Below are 26,241 nucleotides of genomic sequence, written 5' to 3'. Positions count from 1 at the left end.
ACAGTAAAGTATATATGTATAGTTGCATTCGAAAGTGCACATAGCACATGTGTGACTCATCTGAAGTCACGAACTATTTTGCACAATGACTGATACGTTTATTAATTTGTAGAAAGGGAAAAAAATGAAACATTAGTTAAAAAATGATACAATTGTATTGTACTCCATTGTAAATATTATTATAAATATATTTCTTTGGATAACACATTTCTTTTCAGTGTGCTCGTTTGTTTTGAATAAAACGCGATTTCATCATCAAATACAGATATTTAGATGCCATGTACAATGCAAGTTGTATAAAACGACGCAATAAAACTCTTACGAATATGTCGCAAATATAAGTTACAGATTTTTTTAATACCTAACTATCTGACGAGCTACTTATATTTTTTTGTTGAGATTATTTATTTATGCGCTATTTGATTTCCAATAAAAACGTTAGTTTTACTTTTAATGAACTACCTACTTGAATTAATTTTCTTCAGTTTTTCTTAAAAAATACTGGGTAATATTTTGCAGATGTTTATGCATGTACAAAACAGTACATTATAAATCATCCTTTCTGATAACTGGCATGATACAGTTTTGCTTATATATACATACATACATGTAAATGTTCATTGACAAAAGAAAGTATACATTATTCTTAAAATTTGCACCATTAAATTTCTCGGTAGAGATATTACTTATGTACATTATGAATTATGTTCAATAATATTAATACTTCGCAAATCATACTGTATCAATAAAAATGATATTACCATTATTATCATTCTGAACATTGCAATCTATTTTACATAAAAAATTTATATTTTGCACTAGCAAAAATTAACGAAAGTCTAGTGTCGGTAATATTTACGCTATTGGTAAATGTATGACACAAAAATGGCAACTAAAAAGAGGCAACAACTGTAATGTTGAAAACAAATTGCAATATAATTTCGTCAGAAATACTTTAGGCGACAAAATTGTCATGATAATACCAAGTATCTGCCATGGAGCCGTAATATTTATTTAATGCATTATTGTTCAGTAGTGCACTATATACAGATTGCTCCTCCGCATGTTTCTTCCGATTTTGTTGGGAATTCTGTATTCGACCCTGAGAATGACCCATAAAAGGGTCTTTTCCGACAACAACAAAAACGATCAAGAAGGTCTGTAAGATCGCTCTTAGAATCATCCCTATAAAGACCGCTGGATGCCTCGTCTGTACATGACGCTATAAAAGTTTGCAAATCGTTTTTCGGGAACCCATCGCGGTAATAAATCTTGATCGTGTCATAGGCGTCCATTATCACAGAAATGAATAAACTTAGAACCACGTAAATGTACAATGAAATGAACGTGTATAAATAGATCCTAGAGTACCACCACATCATTGGTGATTTGAATGATGTTATTGTAAACGTGGCGAACATGTCGTCGCCATTTATAAGTGCAAACAAGCATTCAGAGGTTGTCGCGAGTGAACGAAATTTGATATGATACGGACCTAAGATTAACCAGCCACAGAACGTGAAGCCAGCATAAATAAGAATCGCGCATATTAAAAATCGTGCCACCTTCGGGGCAGCTTTCTTCAACGTCAAAATAACAACGTTGTACGTTTTAAAGAAACCGAGATACCGCAGTACGCCGAACCAAACAAGTAAATTTCCAGTTCCTAGAAATATGCTACACACGTTCCAATGATCACTGCCGAATTGTTTCCGTTCGATTTGTTCTTTTATGGCCGAGCCCATGATAATTAGAAGGTCGTTTGCAATGATCATTACGTACCACAAATTTAAAAACTCTAATTTTCCTTCAAGGCTCAATGTCTTGCCATACGTTTTCTTGAAGAAATTCATGGTTTCGAACTTCAACAGTTGCGCTCTGTATATAGCTCTTGAGCATAAAATCAAAGACACACTACAAATCAAAATTACAAGCAAATTTAGTAACGTCCTTAAAGCTGACTCAATACGATTATCCGTGATATAACGTGTATCGCCTTTGCACTCTAATCTCTTTGGTTCTGCATCTAAGGAGAGTAAAATTTGTCCGTCGAAATCTCGATTGTCCAAATCGATAATAACATTAAACTGATAACAATCTGGCGGTGTCATGGGCCCAGCAGCTTTCAAGTTGACTGTTTTTAAGGCGAATTTTACGTGGGCCCTAACAAGGGCTGAGAAATTTACATGGATTTCTTTTGCAGACAATAAATGCTTTGACGTGGTATATGCCTTGTAAAATTGATGAGTTATATTTATACACGTTTCTGTGACTTCTTTGTCAAAAACATAACTTTCGTTGAAGCCAAAAATAATACCTTCTTTGTAATGATATAAGCATAGTACAACCAGGCCTACTGAGTTGTCTTCTGCAGTATATGAATAAGATCCAATTGCATTACTAAGATTATAGTAACCATCTAGAGCATAATCAATTGTACTAAAGAAATCGTCTTGTCTGTAAATTGCCAAGGGGCCTGTTGATGGTGGATAAACTGGTACCTGAAAGCCAGAATGATCAAAATCAAGTACAATTGATTTTTACATTCATCATGCGATATCAGTATTAATTACTACATGTATGATTGATAATCTGTTACCTCTTGTGTAGCATCCCATCCTTTGAGAAATAGGTGTGAGAAAGCTACTCGATTATCCCAAGCATAGTTTACATGCATGTAATTGTTATGAGCAAATAGACACAGCTGTATAGTAACCAATACAATCTTAATGACTTGAACAGTAAATTTATATGGAAAACGACGTTTCGCTTGCCATTTTTCAATAGGGTTCATAAAGAAGAACTTCAGTTTCCTACGCATCTTTTCTTCTGAAAATATTGTCATATTACATACGAGTGAATCTGCTACACTTGATTGATATCTATAAACATAAAAAAATGTCCAGTGTGAATTATAAAAGCATTTAACTTTCAATTTAATGAATATTCTTTAATGTTATTCTCAGAATAGCTTTGCCACAACTAGGTTTTTATTAAGTTAATAATATCTAATGCCTTATTATAAACAATATTTGGTTGTGTAATACAGATAACCTAGTAATGAATGTTTTACACATTTTTTCATTGTATGCTTTATCAAAGAAATTTATTGTATGATTTACCGTGTTTGACAATAAACATTTATTGAATGTATTAAAAGAAACACGAGTTCTCTATAACTTTTATGGCACAGGTTCACTCAGTAGACAAAGAATAATTCTCTGAAGGAAGCTAGTAGCAGGAAGGTATCTACAAAGTTCAATAACGTATCGTCAAAGATATGGTACCGAGTGCAACAGCGTATTGTGTGTGGTGAACCAAATGACAAAGAAAAACAGTGATATAAAGGTCACATTAACGCCCATTATCGATTAAAAATCATACGGAAACTGACGTTACAAAAACTTTAACAATGATTTTCTTGAACTGTCTGATCAAGAACGGACTAGAAATAGTGCGATAATCTTACGAACCTTGGACTGGTCATATTTTCATCAAGCAATCCATTTTCACCAGCCAGTTCATCCTCGCTGTCGGGCCCATTACTCCACGAATGATTTCTAAGAACATTTCCCCTCGAGTCTTCCCGATAGTTTCTGTTATGTGGCTCCGTCATTTCGTACGAGTTGCTTTTTGAAACGACACTTGAATGGGCCCAAATTTTTGACAGAAAACGATTTATCCCGCGGAATTGTCGTCCCAATTTCCGACGGACGATGAGGGGCCGAGTTGTTCACATGCGTTGATCTGCGTAGCAACACACCAGAGAGATTATCGACTAACATCTGCTTCTGTCGCGTAATTGTATTCCGCATAGAACGAAGATAATGCACGGAACGTACTGGGTTTAAATACGGTATGAAAGGAGATCGTAAAGATTTCACGTTGTTAACAGCGGCCATCGCAGGCCATCCAATTCACGTACCAAGCGCGACTGATCCGCGCGCTGCTTCGGCCGTTCGTTAAACCAGCTGATCACGAGGTATGGATAAGCGGCGGGGAGGACGTTCAATTCTTCGATGATTAAATACTAAACACTGTATAGATGTCATCGCAAATATGTATATGACGTCACAGTTTTTAATACATTACCCCGTGGCGCGAGATTTTATCGTATACGGATTGTAAACTACGTTAGAGAATCAATGAACGCAGAAATTATATACATATTTTCATGACTAAATATAACTTTATTGACAATCCTTTATAGGAAACACCAAGAGGTCAAATTTAACATAAAATACTATATGTCCGTTATTACGTAGAATTGAACGTAAATACTTTTTAATATTCCTAGAGTGGTTATATATATATAAAAAATATATAATTCATACGTATACATCGAATTGTAAGTCGTGAATGAGAAAAACCGTGAATAACAATCCCGATAATTCAGTGTCGCAACACGAGGGAAGGTTCGAAGCAACAGAGCTAAAAGCGGATCCATCAATTACCAGAGGCCGTGAAAACAAAGTTACATGGCAAGACAGGAAATGCACGCTGGCACATGTACAGGTAAGCGGATCAGAAGTACACCCTCGGTGTTTTCTTTTTTTGTTCGCGTGAGCCCGTTTGATCACAACTTGTCGGAGGAGAATTCGATATTTGGAGGTGCAGCGGAGCCTGGTCTCAAAAGTGATCAGCCGATGGAATTTACCTGTAATCAATTAACGGCGGGGGAGGGAACACGGATAGTGGGAAAAATTCGTAGGCCGAAGAAGAGCACGCGGACGCGGTCCTGCCGCGTGTGGCACGATGATCGAATGGACCGAAACGGGGGGTTGGTGCGCGCGTTTCCTCTCCTTTTCGTGGACGATCGGCGCGCGTTCTCGGTGCACCTTCTGCGCCAGCGTATCGGGGCCCTTGCAATACACACCGCACGAGTGGTGCGTCCTGCCGCGCGCGCGAAGTGCCTAGAAGAGGAAGCGCAGCGACGAAGCCGAGCTAAGCTCGGCCTTCCTCGACCGACCGTAGGCGCAGTCTCTCTTCTCCCGTCAGTCTTTCCTCGTTCCTGGACCCCGTGAGAGCACGCTTTCCGGGATCAGATCAGATCTTGGATTCTGTCCACCAACACCACCACCGTTGTCGTCGTTCGGAATCCTCTCAGCTGTCCTCGGTCACCGACCCGACGTGTATCCCATTCTCCCTGTTCACCGCGACCCTCGGCTGGGGTCTTCTGTGCTGTGTGCAGTGCCACGAAAAGTGTTACTCCGGCGGGGTGCTTAGTCGGACTTGTCGCGGCGTAGCGCGAGAACGAGGGACATAAACACAGAGCGCCCGACGGTTGTCACTCAATTATTTTTTTTTTTTTCTTATCCCTCCTCGACCATTCGTCCCGCGTACAAATCCCCCCGTGTGACCCGACTGTGTATCCCCTATTCGTTGATTCACGACACATCGTCGTTGACTCGAGTCGCGCGGCTTCATAAAAATAAAACGCGTCCGTGCAGAGGTATCGGGGGCAGCATGGTGGATCAACAGCAGCCGGATCAGCAACAGGAAGCCGTGCCAAGCGTGGTGGAGTTGAACGTGGGCGGTGTATTTTACACCACCGCGTTGACCACCCTCACCCGCGAGAGCGATTCTCATCTTGCGACTTTGTTCTCCGGAAAAACGCCGGTCGAGAAGGACGCGAAGGGCCGATATTTCTTGGATCGGGACGGGGTGCTTTTCCGTTACGTTCTCGATTTTCTACGAAATCAGGCTCTCGTTCTGCCCGAGGGGTTCCGAGAGAAGGAACGATTGCGACAGGAGGCGAATTTCTACGGTCTCCCTGGATTGGAGCGAGCCGTGCTGGAGAACAACTGCAAGTTCGCCGGTTCTCTGACCATGTCGGGGAAAAGAACGTCCGGATACATAATCGTTGGCTATCGCGGCAGCTTCGCGTTTGGTCGCGAGGGTCTGGCGGATGTCAAGTTCCGAAAATTGTCCAGAATACTGGTGTGTGGCCGCGTGACACTTTGCAGGGACGTATTCGGCGAGACGTTGAACGAGAGCCGCGATCCCGATCACGGGAGTTCGGATCGTTACACGGCCAGGTTCTTTCTGAAGCACAGCTCGATCGAACAGGCGTTCGACATGCTACAGGAACAGGGATTCAAGCTGGCCGGCAGCTGCGGTTCCGGTACCGCTGGCGGCAGCGCGGAGCAACTGAAACCCGGCGTGGACTCCGAGGAGAATCGTTGGAATCATTACAACGAGTTCGTTTTTGTCCGCGATTAAATTAGAAGAGCGTTCCTTGTTCCTCCAATTGGTCCGAGAAAATGTTTAGCTGAACGGAGTTTCAGGTTGTAATAGTTGGTGTGTCATTTCGAACGGGATCGACGATGAAAAGCCGGTTTCAGCATCGAGAACGGAATCTTTCGTCCGTCGACGAAACGTGGGAGAGGACGATGTCGGGCTTCCTCGAGAGATTCTTCCCGTTCCGGGACTGATCGGCGAACCGGTAGAGTAAAGAGTAGATGAACTTCCCGTGAACATTGTGCATGTATTATTCAAACTCATCGAGCTACTAGAGCGGCAATGTCACGCATTCCTCTATAAAAATATTACTTCGCTCGTTTTTCCATCCACGAACGGGAACCACGATGGTTTTCGTCGTCGTGGCTCGACTTTAAACGACGCCGGGGTGTCTTTATGGAAATTAACCAGAATTGTCCCTGTATCTGGAAGGAGGATGCGGAGAACAGTTCAACGTGGAGTTGAACATCCGGCCGAAGTGCACCGAGGATGAAACAAAGTCCAAGTTCGTTTAGCTTAATTCCGCGGGACATGGACTAATTGACCGTTGGCACAAAGACCCAAGGAAACCGGGCGAAACTTCGAGGAGGAGGACGACGAAGGGAAAATAACACTGGATCCCCTCGGATCTTTAAATGTTCGGTCTGAACGTTCGGGCTGGCCGGCGAGAGCGCGGAGAATTTGATTGACCCACATGAAACGGAGACTTTAATGACAACATACTTCGAAGCATCGGAGGAACTATGACAATGGGTAGAATTACCGTTTTTGGTTCATAGGATACGGTGGAAGCTTCGACGAGAGACCACTTTTTTCTCAAATTCTATTCACCACTGGTTCATCCTTCCCTCTTAACTGTCTACTGGTTGAACACTATATTATCTATCCACCGAATCGAGAAAGTTCCGTCATGGAAATACGACCCGAACTCCGGCACTGGAGACTCGAAAGACTTGTCGGAACTACAACTGGACTGTCTGGAAGATTCCCGTGGAACGATTTAAATAGAAGAAAAGAAAAGAACGAAACACGGTTGGACACACGTTGAAAGGAATCCGCCGGAAGGGAAACTTTAACGAGACCCAACCGACGTGAACCGATCGATAACTTTAAAGTCATACCGATTATTTTCAAACGGTTATATCACGTACGTGGAATGCAGGATAAACAAGCTGTTGCCCACCCAACTGACAACGTTTCCCCACTTATCGTCTCTATCAATCTTATCGTCTGGATGAATCGAGAGACCCGGTGAAGTTCAAGATTCAGCTTCAAACAACGCTGGTCGGCTGTACGCGGCTGTGAGCTTGATATCTCGGCGAAGGCTGGACGTGTCTGTGTACAAGGGAACGTTGTGTGCGTGTGTGTGTACGTATCGTGTGTAAACGTAGAGATTCTGTGTACGTACAAGCGAACGCGTTGTTAAACGCGTGTCCCGTGGTTCGTATAACCTTGTACGCTCAATCCCCTCACTTTAAACGATTCTTTGTCAGAGTCTTATTAGAGGTTATGTCCGTTGTTCCGTTTCGCGTAGAACCGAAACGACTGGTAACGTGTAACCGAGCTTTTCGTTTCCGTGATTGTCGTGTCTGTGTAGAATCGAGCGTGTTCCTTGGGACGAGTGTCAAGCGGCACGAAATAGTTTTACCGTGTAATAACGCTCGCAGTGGAAATAAATACTGTAGTCGATAACTGGATGTTTCTCTAACCGGCTGCGTAGCGAATTCGGTCGACGGTTCTTTTCTTCACGAGGCTGGAAATCGGGCTGGTACGAAACGAACCCCGTCGTTATTAGAAAACGTGACGCGGAGGGTCTCGAAGATATTTTAGTCTTTCTCGAATTGAAACAATTCGGAGGATCGTCTGACGGGTTCCTGGCGGCGAGGAAACGAGCGAAACGAGACTGCCCGTCGGGGCGTCGATGCGACGGACGGGACGAACGCGACACGGCTTGGATTTCCAGCGCGTCCCCTTTATTTCCCCGCGGCGGAAATGAACAACTTCGAATTAAAGGGGATGGCGTACGGGACACTGTTTATATTTTATCGCACCGATTATATTCCCCTTACATCTTCTTGCATTGGCTCTGTTTTGTCAAGGTAGAATCTAATAAATAAAAAAACGAATTTGAGAAAATAAAAAAAAGCGTGTAAAGGAAAGAAAGGAATCGCGTTTTTAATGGAGTACCGTGTACTGGTAGCAACAAGTAATTTCGAACGTGTAGCAGAGAATAAAAAGACCTGCTCTGGGGTCCAGGCCGTAGAGCGGTGCAGATTTTCCTCTGGATTTCGCCGTGAGAGCCGGTAATTTTTCAAGATGAACGAGCGCGATCGTGTCAGGACTAAACAAATGGTTCCTTTCAAGAAAATTCAAATACCCCGTTATCCCGCGGGACTCCGTAATTTCACTCGATCTAAGTATCGTAGATCCCATACCGGCGCCCCCCGCCACTTTCGTTTCATATTTCGTGACTTTATACGCGTAACGGTCGAATCGATGGTAATTCCGTGGCCGTTTCTACGGTTGCAAGACAATCTTTATCGGCGGCTCGTATAGAACGTACTCAAATGTCACATTCTTTTACCATGATGCCTCATATACTGTTCAACAAAATTTGGAAAATTCTAAAATGATGCAGTGAAACTGGTTTTATTTACTTGATTTTGTATTTGTTGAATGCTATGATCACTTGTGACATTATATTTGAGGATTTTTTAAAATTTAATTGTAAATATGGACTTGTAAGAAACATGTATTATACAGGGTGCCCCCAAAATCGTGGTGTAAACGGTCGAGTAGTGATTTTACATGCAAAAATAAGTCGAAAAAGAAGAATAACATTTTTCCATTTAACGCTTCGTTTTCGAGATAATCGAGTTTGAAAATCTTCTGGATACGCGTGCAATTGAATCGGACTTGGCTAGCGCGTCTGTTCATTGCAGTCTGTTTCTACTTACTGCCCATAACGAATACACGCGTTTAAGATTAATGAATCGGATTGAACAGCGTTGACTTTATATCTAAAAAGCTAGACTTTGTGAGATGTAGAGAAAAAACCAGTATCGTGTTCAGGAACCCTTAATTAATGCAAAAAACTAAGTTTAGTTCCATCATTTTCGGATGTGTTGAACAGTGATATTAAGGCTGTGTCGCATGAAATTGTCGATATTTTTGGATAATCAATCGCAATTAGTAAATTGACCCCTTGCTTTATAATATCGAGCCAGACTAATTGTCATGATTTCAAATTGGATGTAACAAACATGAATATGGTTCGTTTTATTTAACCCGCTAACTGCATTTGTCCCCTAGTGGACGCCTACTTTTAGAAAAAATGGTTGTTCTGTGACTACTAGTATCGTTTTTTATTGTGAGCAAACACATTGATTAAAAAAATAAAAATAAAAAGCAATACAAGTATTTTCAAAAATGTATTAAATGATCTTAAAACGATTATTGTTTCTTGATTTTATAACAAAATTTTTTGTCCAAGATACTAAAAAGATGCAGTGAGCGGGTTAAGTCGTAATCAAGACATTATTCTCTGGTGTGAATTTTAGATTTTTAGTGTAAGTATCGGATAATATCTTGTACGAAGAACGCTATTAATCGTCACGATGAATATTTCAATCGTGCAAACATTCTTTTCTCAAAAACAAGTGTTTCTATATCGATCTGTACAAAACGGCAATTCTATACGGTACAATCTAGTAGATTCCCTATAGAATTATCTATGATGTTCCGTTGAATTCGCTCTAAAATCCTCATGAGAAATGCCGTGTACGCTGTCGATGTCATATTGCAAAAACGTGCGACGGGATATGAAACATCGTGTCTTGAATATAAATATCAAATATCGCCTGACGCAAATAAAAGATATGCGACAGAAGCAGTATTTTAACGTTGATAACTACGTATTTATCTTCTATAAGAACACAAACCTAATATTTCAATTCGTATAGAATTTCATTTTTTATCCGATTTATGATAAATAAGCACACGATACACTTGGCAGTTGTTCAATTATAGATAACACGGAATCGTTTCGAAGCGAAAATTTTAACGTGATCTCGATACATATGTATCTGGACCCGAGAGTCAGCGTGTATCAAGTCACACTTTCCAAACTATACAGGAGATCGAATCAAAGGAACAAAAACCTTGTAACTGTGGAACCGTTTGGTTAACAATTCAACGAGAAACAATCGCTACATTAGAACTACTGAATAGACTTAAGTCAAGTGTCGATGTGTAGAAATGGTGAACATTACAGTAAATTCCCTATACGGACTTAATATCATGTTTACACTATTATAATAACTAAACAAGTTAGAATGAAATAATAATCTTTACCATTGAAAAAAGTGAAAAATTAGATTCGGGAAACGTGTAAAATGTCAGGTTCTTAAAAAAGTGGACTTAATACATTCTGGGGTCCAGATATATATTCCCATGCTCGTATTTACGCGCGGAAACAGCGCGGAGGAAGTCGTGACACGATCATCATTCCCCGGGCTGGCTCGAAACGCGGAGCTTTTCAACCGGAAACCCTGAAATTTGGCAAGACCGGAGTCGACCTTTTGTGGTACCACAGTCGCGCGCGCGGCACACGTTGATAACATGCCCGACGTGTCAAAGGGCCGCATATAGCCTATTGATGATCGAACCATGAATCGCTGGAATCCGATGGGCAATCGAGCGTGCGCATCCTATATACGGGTTACATCGCCGAAGGTCGCCTCGCGTCAGTCTGCAAATGCGAAGTGTCAGTTGCACCGGAAGCGGCGAACGTCTTCCGGATCGATCGTAATCACGCGGGCATTAATGGGTCGGACCAGTGTAACGGTGAAAAAAAACATTTTGATAGTCTTAACCCCTTGTTATACGATTTTTTTTACGACTTCACTCATAAGAATATTGTATGGTTAATATTTTCCCAGATACAAAGGGAATTCGATTCTTATGACAATTGTTACATTTATTCTAAACTGTAAATGTTAATACCAGCAACAAAGTATTTCACGTCGATTTAAAGAAAACGAATATATGTATACATGTTTAGTGAATTCAGTTTGAAATTGTTATCACGTGTCTGACTCGATGGTGTAAGGCAAGGGGTTAAAAATATGTTCCTGAATATGTTTTTTTTTAAATGTCTGAAAATGATTGTGGTACATCACTTTGAAGTGAATTTGCACGGAATATAGTACAATACTTAAATTTTAAACGAGTGACTTTTGAAATCATGGTTATTATAATTTACCTCCTTATAGTAGACAAATGTTATGAACCTAAAGGATTAAGAAAAACATAAATTATATTTTCTTTTGTTATTGCGAAATATAAAAGAAATCGAAATTTTGATACCTGATTTTCGATTAGGTTCATTTTCCGACTACAAGTATACAATTTATCGAAATATTTGTTTCTTTTTTTATTCGAGATAACCAGAATTTGAGATTGGGTTAGAAAACATGTCACGTCGAAAATTATATGTTCAGATGATTGAATTAAAATGCTAATGAATAGTTTAATAGTGCCTTAATAAATACACATAGTTTCAAAAGATTCGATCGATTGAGTTTTCAAAATACGTTTCTTTTTAGAACGTTACCACTGGTCTGTCCTTTGACGGTCGCCGGATATCACGGGGATCGTTTTCGTCGGATGATGGTAGAATTTCTGATTCGAAAACTTTTGTATTTCCATTTTCGTTCCGCTAGGAATGTCTTGCTCGGTCAGCGTTTCCAGGTGTACCGAGAGGACTGAATTTTGCAGTTTCGGGCGGAGAACGGTGTGAATATTTCAGGCGATTTATTTTAGAATCCGGGAATAACGAGTAGATTTTAGTCCCCGAGCAAAATAATCGGATCGAACCCGATGAAGCTTTTATTCTGGAAATTGGACCAATTTGTCTTCTAGGAAAGTAAATTACGTTAGGGAAGAGTCGCTCGGAAGGAGACCATGGGGTTTGATTTGCACTGTAACGCGGTAAAGACCGTTACACTAACTTAACTAGTTATTGTAAATACTTCTACGGATTATTTATTATAAAGATCAGTCGTTTACAGAGTTATGTAATACAGTGGGTGATCAAATCAAAAGCCATAGTACCGGAAAAATATGATTCTTTGTGTTCTGTGGAGAAATAAAATCACAATACATAACATTTCCACACTGGATAATGTTTTTTCCAACAATTGTGCATTAAAAATATTCAAAAAAAATTAAACTCAGCTTGTACAATTATAGAAAATACAGTTAACACTGGAACTACTGGCGATAAATGTGTATCTACTTCTATCGGATCGATAATCATGACAAATTTTCGAGAATATACAAATTTAGAAATGAACTAATTTTTTCAGTTACATGTTGCAATAAAATCAGTAAAAGATGTCAGAAAATGTAATATTTTAATCATTGTTATAAGAACATACGGACCAGTCATTTTGACTGCTTTGATAGTTTCAGTGTTAAAATCATAAAGTCGTCAATTTACGCAACTGGTTCTAATAACACTGTTCAACAAAATTTTGAACATTCTAAAATGATGGGGTGAAACTGGTTTTATTTACTTGATTTTGATTTTCTGAATACAATGCTGATCTTACGCTTGACTCTATACGAAACGATTTTTTTTAATTTAAAAACACGTATTATATAGTGTGCCCCAAATTCGTGGCACAAACGACGGGATGGTGACTCTCCATGCCAAAATAAGTCAAAAAAGAAAAATAACATTTTTCCATTTAACGCTTCGTTTTCGAGGTAATCGAATTTCAAAATCTGCTGGATAAGCGTGCAATTGAATCGGACTTGGCTAGCGCGTCTGTTCATTGAATTCTGTTTCTACTTACCACCGCACGAATACAATCGTTTTAGATTAACCCGTCGACTGTCACAGTGAAAAAGACCGTACGTAGCTAGACACACTTGTTTCGTTTCCCAATTCATAAATCGTCGAAAATATATACTTTTAGTGACTGCTGCTGATATTATAGAAGTATTTAAATAATCCAATCTCCTTGCAATGTACGTGTTACTCACATTTGGATGACGTTGCAGTGAAAGTGTTAATGAATCAAACTGAAGAGCAGTAACTTCATACCAGAGTTGGGCAGAATTTTATTCGAATAATACATAGTGCAAAGAAGCAGTAGTATTCAAGCATTTCATCCTGACCTTTAAATAGTTAATGACATTAAATAATTGTTTGCCAAGTGTCTACTCATTCAAGAAGCAACATGATTTTATTGTAAAAATTGGAATTTCCACGCTTAATCAATTCAATATGGCGAAGTACTTTCCTTTATCTTGTATTCGTTATTCGAAACTCTTTATGTAGATCGTAGCTTCCCAAACTTTTTTGGCACGCTGCCCCCTTATCAAAGTTTTTTTTGCTCAACGCCTCCTTTGGGGAAACTACCTCTATTATCAAAATTTCCAAGTGTAGTTGTGAGTGTAATCTCTCAATCTTCAACATTGAAAATAAAGAAAATAAAATATTTAGAACGCCCCTCAGATCTCTTCAGCGCCCACTTCGGGAACCTATGTTCCACAACCTTTAACACGTTGACCATCATGGTGGTCACCTGTGACAAGAGCCATTAAATTATATAAAGAAATATTCAATTTATAAACAGGAACATTTAGCAGCTCATTAATATAATTAGTATAATTTAAAACAAGACATATTAACTAAACGCATATATGTTCGACGATTTATGACTAAAAAAAAAACGAAATAAACTGTGTCTGGCTACATACGGCCTTTCTCACTGTGGCAGTGAACGTGTTAACGAACTCCAAAAACTCTGGTTCAGTTCTATCATTTTACGTGTTGAACAGTGTTAATTCGATCACTCCACTGTAAGTGTCTCAAATATGAAGATCGTGGAACAGCGACTGGAATCTGTTTGAAAATCACTCGAATTGGCGCCTAACAACCGAAGCAGATCGACTGTGGAAACATATGAACCGGAGGAGTCTGTAAAGATCGTGTTTGCTCGTCGCACGGGAATTCCGCAACCCGTGCAAATCCAATTGGCTGCATTCCCAATCTCGGTGTACCTGGGCGACTCTCTGTATCGGGCCTCGAATGGAACCATCGATTCCCTGAGTGTCCCCGATGTTATCGTTAGCCCCCGGACATCTCGTGCCGCGAGAATTCCTATTCCCCTCCCTCGTGCCTGTTGTGATCGGGCATCGAACGGCCGTGGATATCGCGCCGATCCGTGGGATCGATCCGTAGTCGATCATCGGGTAGGATCCGCTGAATATACCCCTAATCGCGTGGATTAGAGGCGAGGAACACCGCGGCCGTCTGGTTCGCCGTGAAAGGAAACGAGTCCCGGAATCGAGAAAACCGTGAATCCAATCGAACCGATAACACGTTTAACGGCCCCGACGAAATAATCGGCGACGACACTTGGCGCGTGTTCGTCGAACGGCAATGGCTGGTTATATACTGTCCTCCTTACTTAAAATGTGCAATCTAACAAATGATCGTTTTTCAAGATTTTTCGTCATATTTGGAGCACTATATGCTTCTCACATTTTAGTTAATGCTAGAATGGCCTGCGTGTTTTTTAGGGCTTTAGAAACAGCCTAATTTATTTGTCTTAACTGGTTTTCAAATGGTTCTACTGTAGTTTCTATTGTTTTATTTAATATCTAGCAACTTAGATTGTCCTAAGTTATGACTTATGTTTATGTCTCAATTATTTCTGTTGACGTTGCGTGTAACAAAAGGAAAATAAATATGATTTAAACTGTTTACTATATTAAAATGGTCTGCGATGAAAAAAAGTAAGACAAGAAGAAATTTATAAAACCTCGTTTTAGGTTAATCAAACTCGGTTGGGATAATTAAGCTAAGAAGGGCAGCTTTGAGTATGTCGAAACTGTGGGCTTGTCGACGACGATGGGCCTTGTTTTATATGTTATTGAGTATATACTTCAAGTGTTTAGTATCTTCGAAGACTTGCTTCCTTTATTAACATTTATGAAAAATATAAAATTTTCCACGAAATGTGGGTATCATCAATCGATTCCTGAGGAAGTTTTCTATCAAAAACTACTACAACTATTTAAACATTGATATTTATTTAAGACATCGAGGTTTGAAAATCCCGATTTGCGCCAGTGTGCCTACAGTGGGTGTTGGAATGAAGTGTGTCTACCACGGGTTAAATTTTAATTACATTTCTACTGAACGGTTGTTTTACTTATTTAAAGATTATTTGTAATTCAGTACCTAAACGTATATTATCACCACGTAGCATTGTCACCATTAGTATTGCTCCAAAGTACGTGGTTCGTAGTCATTCGGTACGTTTCACAGCCGACATGACTGTATCGAAAGGGTTAATAAGCGAACCACCTTGTGTCGGGCACGGGGCCAGAATTTCATTCGAACACCCGATTCGGTCGAGTAGAAACACTATTCTTCTATACGTTTTACCTCGAATCGACGAGAGAGTGTGCGAATCCGAATGATTTTGCGTGAACAACTTCAAAAGGAGACCACTTTGTTATTCGATTTGATTCTGTTGTTGGATTAACAGCGGCACGGGATTGGAAATGCTGGTACGAAATGGATTGCCTCGTTGTAGTTACAATAGGAAGGGGGGGGGGGGAGTCGTACATCAATCTTCCTGTGTTTTATCGCAGTGGCGGCGGCGTTTGCGTAAAATAAATTGAAAAGCAAGAGCACACCCCCCTTCTCCCCCCAACCACCTCACGGGCTTAATGGCGGAAGAGATCAAGGTGGGCCTGCACTTCGCGCCTTCGGCTTGTTTCCACGGTGGCGTTATCGTTCGCGTTCGTTCGTTATATGTGCGACACGCGACTTTATAAAAAGGTATTAGGTAGCGTGTAAGACGATGCTACATACTGTGACGATACTGAATCATTGTACGTGTATATACATAAATCGAGAGAGGAAAAATAAAAATGGATGATACGACAAGTGAGTGGAGATTACTTTTTCTCGGGGGATTTGTCCCTCTTTTCCTCTCTTTTTTTCTCATCCTCTTCTACTATCCACCACCCCTGTGCCATCGAGTGTAAGTCAGATCGTGAAATAGGGTGGATGATATACTCTCGTGTTACATTATTCCGAGCATCGCTGTGAAGCAATTTAACAGAAGATCAGGGACACGTTACAGGGCGTTGAATGTATTCTTATTGAAATTGTCGTTTGAAGAATTTCACAGGTATTTCCGGTGAATTGTAAATAACACTTTATCGCGTCTTGGTTAAATGGGTTTGGGTAGTGGAGATTTAATCGTGCGAGAATATTGAAGATGAGTGGATGAATATTTCAAGCAAGAAATGAGTATTTGGTTAATAACCTTTCACGTTGGTGACGCGGTAAAGGTTTATTGAAACCGGCGATTTATTGCCTGTGTCAATTGAATTAAATTTTAACCCGCTTCGGACCCATTACACCTTCGATTACAGCAACGATATCGAATTTCCATCGTTCTTCGTTGACAGAAATGGCGCAGTGAATCTACAGTATTAAATCGCAATCCCTCAATCTAGTTTGTTTCCTTCGTAAACATATATTCTTGTTTTAAGAAATCATTCTCGATTTCGATTAAAACTATTTCTGTTAATAGACACATACATATAAAATAATAATCTATTTTTTCTATTGTAGTTTACCAAAGGACATATTACCATAACTAGTGATTATTTATTAATTTCGTTTTTATTCTCTACCACGTTATACCATCTTACCAACGACAGAATTCGGGAAAATATTTGGTATTCAAATACGTGGTGCTTCTGAAATGGTGGTACAATCCGAGAAGAAATAATTCTGCATGAAAAGATAAGTCGAAAATCTTAAATAAAATTTTTCCGTACGATGTTTCATTTTCGAGATAATCGACTTTGAATATTCATTGGATACGCGTTCAATTGAATAGGACTTGGCCAACGCGTCTGTTCATTACGGTCCGTTTCTACTTACTTCCATAACGAATACACGCGTTTCAGATCAATATTTGAGGTCGATTTTCTCAAAAACAAAGTCTCCCATGAAAAAATGTTATTCTATATTTTCAACTTATTTTTCCATGTAGAATCACTTCCTCTCAGGTTGTATCACCATTTCGGAAAAATCCTCCATACATCACCGACAAATTTACATTCGAAACAATAGTACTCCGAGCTCTTCAGTATCATTTTCAAGTCAGTCTGCAAAATGGTTTTGTATACTTGTGGTACCCGTTTAGAATCTACAGTTTGTTAATGAAATTTCAACGGTATATTTCTCTTACAGCGGGTTTCCAACACGTTCGTCTTTGGTAATTCCGGTGTAAAAAATTATATTTTTCCTAGTGGGACTTACATTCGAATCGCTTCCCACCATGAGGATGGGGGGGGGGGGGGGGGGGGGGGGGGGGAGAGCTCGTAGCTAAGGAGGAGATTGCACAGTAACGAACGTCACCGGAAGATGTCGGATGTAAACTCGATTGCCTGTTTGAATGAAACGCGGCAGCCGCGGATAGACTTTCTGGAACCGTCGCGTCAGAACTACGGGAAGCAATCTGTTGCTTAGTTTCCATTCACGCTGCCACGGACTCTGCCGAGAGGGAAATAAATATCGTGAGAGTAAACGATACCGTGGAAGAGGGATAGGATCCCTTACAACGATCATTAACGTCGCATTGTACGAGTTCGTCGGTCGGTTATTTCTGTTCCGCAATCGAAATATAGCGAGTCAAGATTTTAACTGGCTGAACAAAAGAAACCACTTCTGTGTGCACGCGTGCAGGTGTGGTGTATGCGTTCAATCATGAATAATTCGATTAATCGTTCTCGATATCATTCTTTTTGGTCGTTCTGTATTTTATCATCTCGAAGTCGATTTACCTCTTATCAGATACAGAGTTAATTAGAAAATATTGAATTGGTAACGGTTATGAACATCGTATAATATCTTCTATTCAGAATTCCATTGAAACGATACGGTTTAAACATTATAGCCCTGTTTTATAGTCATAATGAATCAAAATGACACATTAGTACTTTCTTATGACAACGATTAACCCTTATACCGATTTCTAAATTTAAATAGTTTTCTAGAACTATTGCTTTTGGAATTGGAAAATGCAAACGAATTTGCTTTGCAATATTTAAAAACGTGATGAAATAATAGCGGATTACATAAATTTTCAAATAATTATAATAAAGCGTACATACATTAAAAATGTGGGTAGGGCCACTGCAGCCCCCGTAATCCGAAGAAGGGTTAAAATGTTACAATAATAAATATTCTCAGATTTTTCGCAACTTTTATTGCAATAGTCAAGTAAAGAAATTAGTTAATTTATGAATTTTCATATTTCCAAAACTTTGTCATGTTTATGGATCCGATAGAAATAGATACAGTGATTCCTCGATTTTATCCCCCTCATGGAGGAATTACTGTATGTACATATATCACCGGTAATTCCCGTGTTAAATAACCACCGCAGGCTTCAAATCAGTGAAATTTCTCATCGAATGAGATTCTCCGATGATAGATTACGCTCGAATTACCAATCCGACTGTGACTAATTTTCCAACTCGGTCTCTATAGAAAATTTCCAAGACACGGTAGAACACAGTTCGTTATACTTTAATTCCTGACCAAACAGTGTGCGCATAGTAACGAGGCTCATGAAAGTTTTATTAAGCATTAATTAGGCAATGTATTATCGGGGCGATCTGTATCGACGGTGAGCAAGGTTTACTCCCCGAGCCACGGTAAATTGTCGAATAGTTTGGCCCCGTTCAGAGACGGAATATTCGAAATTCCATTTCTCTGCTGGCATCCCGCGATTCATTACCTCGAATTTCCTCGGGCCGGCTCGATATTATCCCCCGGCATTTCCAATGCCGTTCCCTGCTCGGTTCCTCCGGTCGCCGCTGGCGATCGATCGAATCGGATAATTATAACGGCGCGGTTACCGGTTGCGGTGTCAAACAGCGATTCCCACCAGAGCGTTGGAGGAACTCTGTGATACTGGGGACACGCCAGTTGCACACCAAACACTCGCGGTTTGCGTGGAAATCGCATCGGTGACCGTTGTCCTTTAAGCAGACGCACCCCGCTTGAATTCATTGTAACGTCTGACCGTGTTGATCCATCACGACGGGCATTACTACCAATTGACGGTGATTTCGGGCCAAAGCAACCACTGTCCAACGTATGCAAATTTCGGTAAACTGGAATGAATTGATGCAGCTGAAACGACGGATAGTCCGTTTGATGAAATAAATGATAAATGCAAATATGGAAGTTAAGGAGTTACGTACCCTTGAACTGTTAAATAAGGGGAAACTTAAACATGTTTTTGTACGTGCAGAATTATTGTTTAGTAAAAATTGAAATGGTATCGTAATAATTGACGGGCAGCTCTGAGCGTGTCCAGTGTAATTTCGCGACGTTTTTCTTGAAATTAATATGTAATAAGGTCAACTCAAAGTCATAATGCTACACTTCCCTGAAAAAAACCACAAAAGTTTCTTTTCACATTATTGAGACCCTTAAAGTCTTACACCCTTTTTTCTAACCACTCTGTATAATTACAGCAACCTAAAGAACCATTTTTCAGCTGTACATAGATTCCATAAAAAAAAGGAGAAATTGGCTATTTAATGAACAGTCTGTATAATTCAGAGTGATTGAAGATGATACTTTTATTTTTATGATTTACTATCATAATTTCTCGCAGAGTGTATAAAATTAACACAGATGACTTTGTGCTTTCATTCTTATACCGGATATCCACTCTCTCTCGTTGTTTAAGCAATGTTTCACGAGAACTGCTTCTTGGGATTAAGAAGCCGTAGAAAATGACTTCTCAGAATTCGTTGGATCTAGGACCTCGGGGTTTTAAACAAATGGTATTCAAAGACTGGTGCCCAGCCGGCTGGAGGGCTGCCATTCAAACGGTGAATACATTGATTAAGAAACTCGTTTCCTTGAGAAAACAAAGTGCTTTCATGTTGCTTTCAAGGAACGGACATTTCGTCTTGGTAGATTCTGGAGATCGAAGAAAGTCAAGATCATCAAGGTTCTTCAAAGACCGTGTCCTGCAGTTGTCGGAACTCAAAAGGAGACGAAGTATACGGATCCTTCACGATATCTTCATCTACGTGTACTGTATTCCCTTTGTATAAGCACGTATTGTCGACCTCCTTACAATCGTGTCACCGTGTACATCATATCAATGACAAGAGAGTGTCAATCAAGAGGAAACAGGCTAGTCATAATCCATTAGCTGAATCGTGATCACTATTCTCCATAAACACGTTACTAGACCCAAACGTTGTGATTCTAAAATCGAAGTTATTGCATTATTGCGATATAGTTGTACTTTAAATATTCCATATTTTTAGTTCAGCGTATTAAACATTAATAAGTACAGTTCTTATTAAAAATATTTCAGAAATCTAGCAGTCATTTACTGAGCTTCTACGCGTTTTGCATTGTATAAATACTGCTGATAGAAAACGTGCACACAATACAAGAAATTGCTGTTTTAACTTTTGGGACAAACCGATTACGAATTAACTGGAGTGTGTTTTACCTTTTACAGTGTTATTGTAGTGTACACTGCACTTATATTATGAGTCTTTGATATTTTATCTTTTACTCTCTATATTATACGTTTGGGAGAATCCACGTATATGTTAACTCAAGTCTTCTACTTCCACAAAGTGTATATTGTGTGATCTTAGGGCAAATCTCTGGTAGTTTATCTTTTACTCTTATTATAAATATCTAATAATTTATCCACAAGTAAATTTCTAACATAAAGTGTACATATCGTATACCATTCAACGTGAACATAATCTGACGTGGCAAGTAGAATATGTTCAGTCCCCGTTCAGACAACCCAAACAACATCCCCAATTTATGGTGTACCATCAATACTCGGAGCTCCGTTAACGAATGTACGACGAAATACAAAAAAAAAAAAATAAAGGTCGTTGATTTACGACGCGGAAACGGGTTACTATCCTGAAAGCAATTGCTTCTCCCCGTTTCAACGTTATTGCTCGTTATTCGGAAACCGAAGGGCTCCAGCTGGGACGTACGGTTTGCAGGAAAGAACGGCGAACCAGCGTTTTGGACGCGTTATTGTCGTGCAGCCCGCGCTAATCGTATTTCGGGTTTGCTGGATCCGTCTGGTTCGATGGTTCGAATCAGACTGAATGTTCGTTTCAGTTTGATCAATAAAAGTAGCGCGCAGGCGTCCTCGACGAGCTGGTACACGAAAGCCTCCGGGAGTCCTTGCCCCTGGTATCTGTGCCCGATTGGGAACGGGACGGATGATAAAGAAGGGGTTCTGTGGATGATGCACACCGACGACACGGGGGGATGGAAAAGAGTGAGGTGAATCGCGGTGTGCACGTGTCTTTTGGCACTTCCCTGTAAGAAGGATCACTCGATTATATTGGGAATTGTTCGATCGTAGTTTGCCACCCCCTCTTTTCTTTCCCGTCATTTATATAGGGATGAACCGATACCTTCAAGGTATCGATACTTTTACTTATAACTTGTATCGAAATAAGGGTAAATATTACAATGAAAAACAAAATTTACAAATGAGGAAGTCACTTCCGATTTCGATGATTTTTTAATATGTTGTCAAGGTCATCACTTTGAGTAGTATTGTGAAGGTTTCAGTTGGGGGTCGCTGGTTGTAAAAAAGTTATTATTAAAAAAAGTGTCTCTAGACAACTTTGATCAATATAACGCTTTAGAATTGGTTAGTCACAGTTCAAGAAAAAGGTATCTATTAATAACTTTTTAATAAACGACATTTGGTAACTGACACTTTCCGAAGGTAACTCAGGCGGACGACCTTGAAAACATATATCAAGGTCAAGGTTATCGGTCATTTTACTTTTGAATACTACTAAAGTAGGATACCGAACTATTTTTTTGATAATAAATTTTTTACAAATGGCGTACTCCAATTAAAACCTTGACAATGCTACTCAGAGTGATCACCTTTACAATATATTTAAAAATCATCGAAATCGGAGATGGCTCATTGTAAATATTCACCAAAATACTCGGTATCGAAACGAAACTATTGATTATTCACTTGGAATAGTATTTACTCGGATCGGTTCATCCCTCCATCTATATGCTTCCTTTGTCTTTCGACGTTCTCTTCTCCTGGTCTCGGCACACTAAAGGAACGGACCTACCGTTTGTTGCGGTCGCTTGCACACGCAGTTTTCCCCCTTGTGTCCCCGCTCTGTTTGCGAATGTGTTTTCGACGTCGACGCCAATTACCGCGGCAATATCGCCGTACCTCGTCTCCGTTCACCAGGGTTTTCATTAATTTCCCGTAATGGGAATTCAATTTTCTCGGTTTTCTCGTTACGCAACGGAGTACCGGGGCTTTTTGTTTTCCATCCGTGGTGATATCGGTTTCCACGATTGTCGGACACTCTAATTTTCCTTGACCTTTTCCTTGCCGCGCCGTAAAAGCTTTCTTTTATCGCACGTACGCTCTCGAGCGACGAAAATTGAAGTGGAGGTTCCACGTATTCATCGCTCTTGTCTCTGCTACGTTCGGGTTAAAATGAAGCTACTTCACCACGGTACGTTAATAAAACGAATCTGGTCCCATCGTCGAATTCGTGACCGTGACGACTGGCTTCACGAAGTTTCGACTGTTCCTTGGAGATGGGGGGAGACGCGATAAATTCCGTTTCGGTTTAATGGTATTTAGACCGTCGAATTCTGCAGCGAGATTGCAATTTTAGCTTGTCGCCCGACAGTCCCATCCGATTCCAATTCCACCACGCCCTATTTTCCGTTTCCCGCGAGGGTAAATATTTCATCTCCACAAACGCGTATTTATTAGCGCCACCGCGGCAGAAGATATGAAACTTGAAACTGTGTCCTTCTGATCCACGAAGGGAAACTGGAGACATCTTGTGCGGTTAAAAAATGGAACGGAATATCCTTCACGGTTACGTGTAAAATATTCACCATCCTTCTTGTGTTTCTGGTCAATGGATACACTCGAATCACTGGATATATTGTATATAAAAATTACTATTGTATCTAGTAAATAGCAAATTGATCGTATGATATGCTACCTGCTACATGTACAGAATGAGTCAGTTTTCTTTGTGGAAAAAACATTTTCGATCGGACTGCTAATAACAGAGTAATCTACTGATTCGTGGTTCACCCTGTATATTAGTGAGTAGGGTGTGAATGAACTTTAGTATAGTTATTGTAGTGTATAAATTCATTTCGCCACGTCACCACCTTAGTAATTAGAGCACTTCTTGAAATCCCTTGCTGGCGTAGCCAAGCCGTCAAAAATGTCTCGCGCCAAGGTGAACCGTGCGAGATAGCCCGTATACAATGTGTTAATCTGTTCTTTATGTTAACAAGCCAGGCAATAATCTGTTTTTTCTCTAATGCCGTCACACAACGGTGACTGACTCGTACAATGGAACGAGAAAAACCACGTGATCCATCTTCTCCCCTGGTTCGTGTGTTCGGTTCGAATAAACGTATTTTTGGATGGACGCGTTTAAAAGCAGCGGGTGCCCTTCAGGTTGATCGACCCGCGCGCGGCTCAATCTCGCGTTATTTACCCTTCTCGGCGTGTTGACTTCTCTCTCTCACCCCCCCCCTTTTTTTTGTAATCCCGCGCCCTGTTGAGCCTGGATTGAAAGAAGTCGCTTCGATTCGAAATGTACCGTCGTCCCACGGAATTTTCTGACCCGGAGTAAAGCCGACCGTGTCGAGGGATCCGAGTTTTATTAAAAAAATTCTCGTACGCCCCGTTACATCGTGAAATTACGCTCGCCGCGGAGGACGATCCGTTCGCTGAACCATTTCCCTGTTTGTCCGGAATTAAAATTAGAGGCGCCACGCGGAGAGGAGAGTATAATTATTGCTGCACTCGCAACGACCAAACGTTTATCTGTTCGCTGTTATTCTCGTGGAAATTACTCGAAATATCGTTGAGAGTTGTGTTTTCAAATTGTTAATACCTTGTGGAAATCATTAGTATGCCCATCGTCGATTTATTTTGCCTGGTTACTGTAGTAGTCGCGACTTTATTGTAAATATTTAGAATATTAAGTTCCTGATCATATAAGAGTAACTATCGTCGTTTTTTTGACGTATATGTAAGAAAATTAACTGAATACAAAAGAATTGTTGCTTTCAAATAAATCTATGTTTTATGTTTTATTTGGTATTAATAAGAGTGCAGAAATGGTAATAATTAAATTATGTTTTCTTTTAAAGTAAGAAGTACAAGGGGAGCCATCTCTGATCACCTAAATAATACATCTGTATCTCACTCCAAACTATCAAATAGTATGTATAAATTTGAAAATATTTAATAACTATATTGTAAGTTTTAGGAAAAAAATTTGTATTATAAAAAAACTTATTATATAGTATCTATATACCAAACTGATTAGGAACTGGGTCCATGATGGTATTGCTGAATTTTTTTGGTAATGATAATTTAATTGTTCACGAATATCTTTGATGTGTTGCATCTTCTGTTACGATTAATGATAACAATAATAAAAATCTCATTTATAAGGTTGTATGAATTAAATGCAATGGCGAACCTGTTAATAGAGTTAATGCTGCTTTAAGTAGATGTGTCCTTTTATCGCCAGACGGGCGAACAGAGGATTCATATCTTTGGGACAAGCAACTTCCATCTATTGCAGACGGTATTACTTCGAGGATTGAAATACTTAGCTGTCGCAGATTTATGAACCTCTTACTTTTAGAGCCCTATAAGAGTGAATGGTTCTGCTGTGTTATAAACCTTCCAGCCTTCTTTTTGCTGGATCGACGACCCCGAAAAGAGACGAACTGGAAGACGAACGAGTCAAGCGTAACTAAATAAATGTAATAAAATCGTTCCGTCTATAGGGATTCTATATCGAATATTAGATTTCAGGAAAAATTCGAGGGGTTTCGTGCCTGTTATTCGATCTGTGTCTAGATACGTTTATTATAACATTAGTATCAGTTATTTTTAAACAATTCTTGTATCGATAGAGAGCGGATACTTCTGTATCGGATCAACAGAAAATAAGTTTCAGATAATTTAACGTAACATTTATCGACGAAGAAACTAGTTCTTGCTATTTATAAAATATATCTGTCTCTCTGTGTGCTGGGACTAAAGAGGGAATTGCACGGAAACTTCTGTGCTTCACTGTAACTAGGACTGCTGACCAAGTATTTACAACAGGAGGAGGACAAGCTTAAATAGCTACTTCAACAAGAATTACGGTGGTCACAGTACGTATAGCACAGACATTCAACAAGGATATTGACAAGGTTTCAATACCTCTAACAAGAGAAGCTGTTTTGTAGATAATATTGCGGTGGTACCGATACCTGTTTCATAAAATTGAAAGGAAACGAATATTCATTGAAAAGAAATATCTTATCAATTATATAATCTTCATTAATTACAATAATTTCTTTCCATCAATAAAAATTCATTTAATTTTAATTTCGTTGCAATCGAACCAGAAATACTTTTGTTCTTAATTACACGAAATAATAAGGAAAAACAAATTTGAAGTAGGTTTTTCATTTGCAAAATCGATAATTATAATGATGCAGAAATAAGAAAAACCGTATTACCGTAAGAATTACAGTATCTACGTGATTGAATTATTAAAGTCATCTGTATTTTACGATTTTAACTGTATTTTCGGTATTTGTACAAGCTAAAGATTAAGTTTGCAGATTTGTATTCAGGACAGAATAATCTCTAAGAAACGGCTATTGAATGTTACAAGTCCAGATGGCCGTTGAACATTGTAATTTCACCACCAGCTGTAATTTTTCTCTTTAACGAATTAACAATACCTCGTAGACAGTCGTAAAGTTTTTCCTAACTTTCATCCAATTACCGAATGTCGTTCGAACCCTCCAACATTCGATTTCACTTTATACGATCGTAGTCA

At 39.6% G+C, this 26,241-nt stretch overlaps 2 protein-coding genes across 4 annotated transcripts in view; one reads left to right on the top strand and one right to left on the bottom strand.

The window, feature by feature from the left end:
- Positions 1–1,040: 1,040 nt before the first annotated feature.
- LOC107187399 (mucolipin-3-like) overlaps positions 1,041–26,241 on the bottom strand; it is a 36,942-nt gene continuing 11,741 nt past the window's right edge. Inside the window, exons 1-4 of one of the 3 annotated variants that reach the window (XM_015575498.1) lie at positions 3,843–3,922; positions 3,474–3,747; positions 2,600–2,882; positions 1,041–2,501 (exon numbers count right to left, since the gene is read on the bottom strand). In XM_015575498.1, coding sequence (XP_015430984.1) covers positions 1,041–2,501; positions 2,600–2,882; positions 3,474–3,616 — 1,887 coding nt within the window. In that variant the 5' untranslated portion in view covers positions 3,617–3,747; positions 3,843–3,922. Of the gene's footprint in view, positions 2,502–2,599; positions 2,883–3,473; positions 3,808–3,842; positions 3,923–26,241 lie in introns of those variants that run through there. The other 2 variants (XM_015575514.1, XM_015575506.1) reach the window with 2 other exon arrangements.
- On the top strand, positions 5,446–6,222 carry LOC107187418 (BTB/POZ domain-containing protein KCTD16). Its single transcript, XM_015575525.1, has one exon. The coding sequence runs from the start codon at positions 5,467–5,469 to the stop codon at positions 6,220–6,222; it is 756 nt and encodes a 251-aa protein (XP_015431011.1). The 5' UTR covers positions 5,446–5,466.

The sequence above is a fragment of the Dufourea novaeangliae genome, unplaced genomic scaffold (assembly GCF_001272555.1).
Source record: "Dufourea novaeangliae isolate 0120121106 unplaced genomic scaffold, ASM127255v1 scaffold14, whole genome shotgun sequence".
Classification (NCBI taxonomy): domain Eukaryota; kingdom Metazoa; phylum Arthropoda; class Insecta; order Hymenoptera; family Halictidae; genus Dufourea; species Dufourea novaeangliae.
This window is presented reverse-complemented; position numbering and strand designations above follow the sequence as displayed.

Coding starts and splice junctions, on each gene's coding strand:
- LOC107187418 (XM_015575525.1), top strand. CDS start 5,467: ATGGTGGATCAACAGCAGCCGGATCAGCAACAGGAAGCCGTGCCAAGC.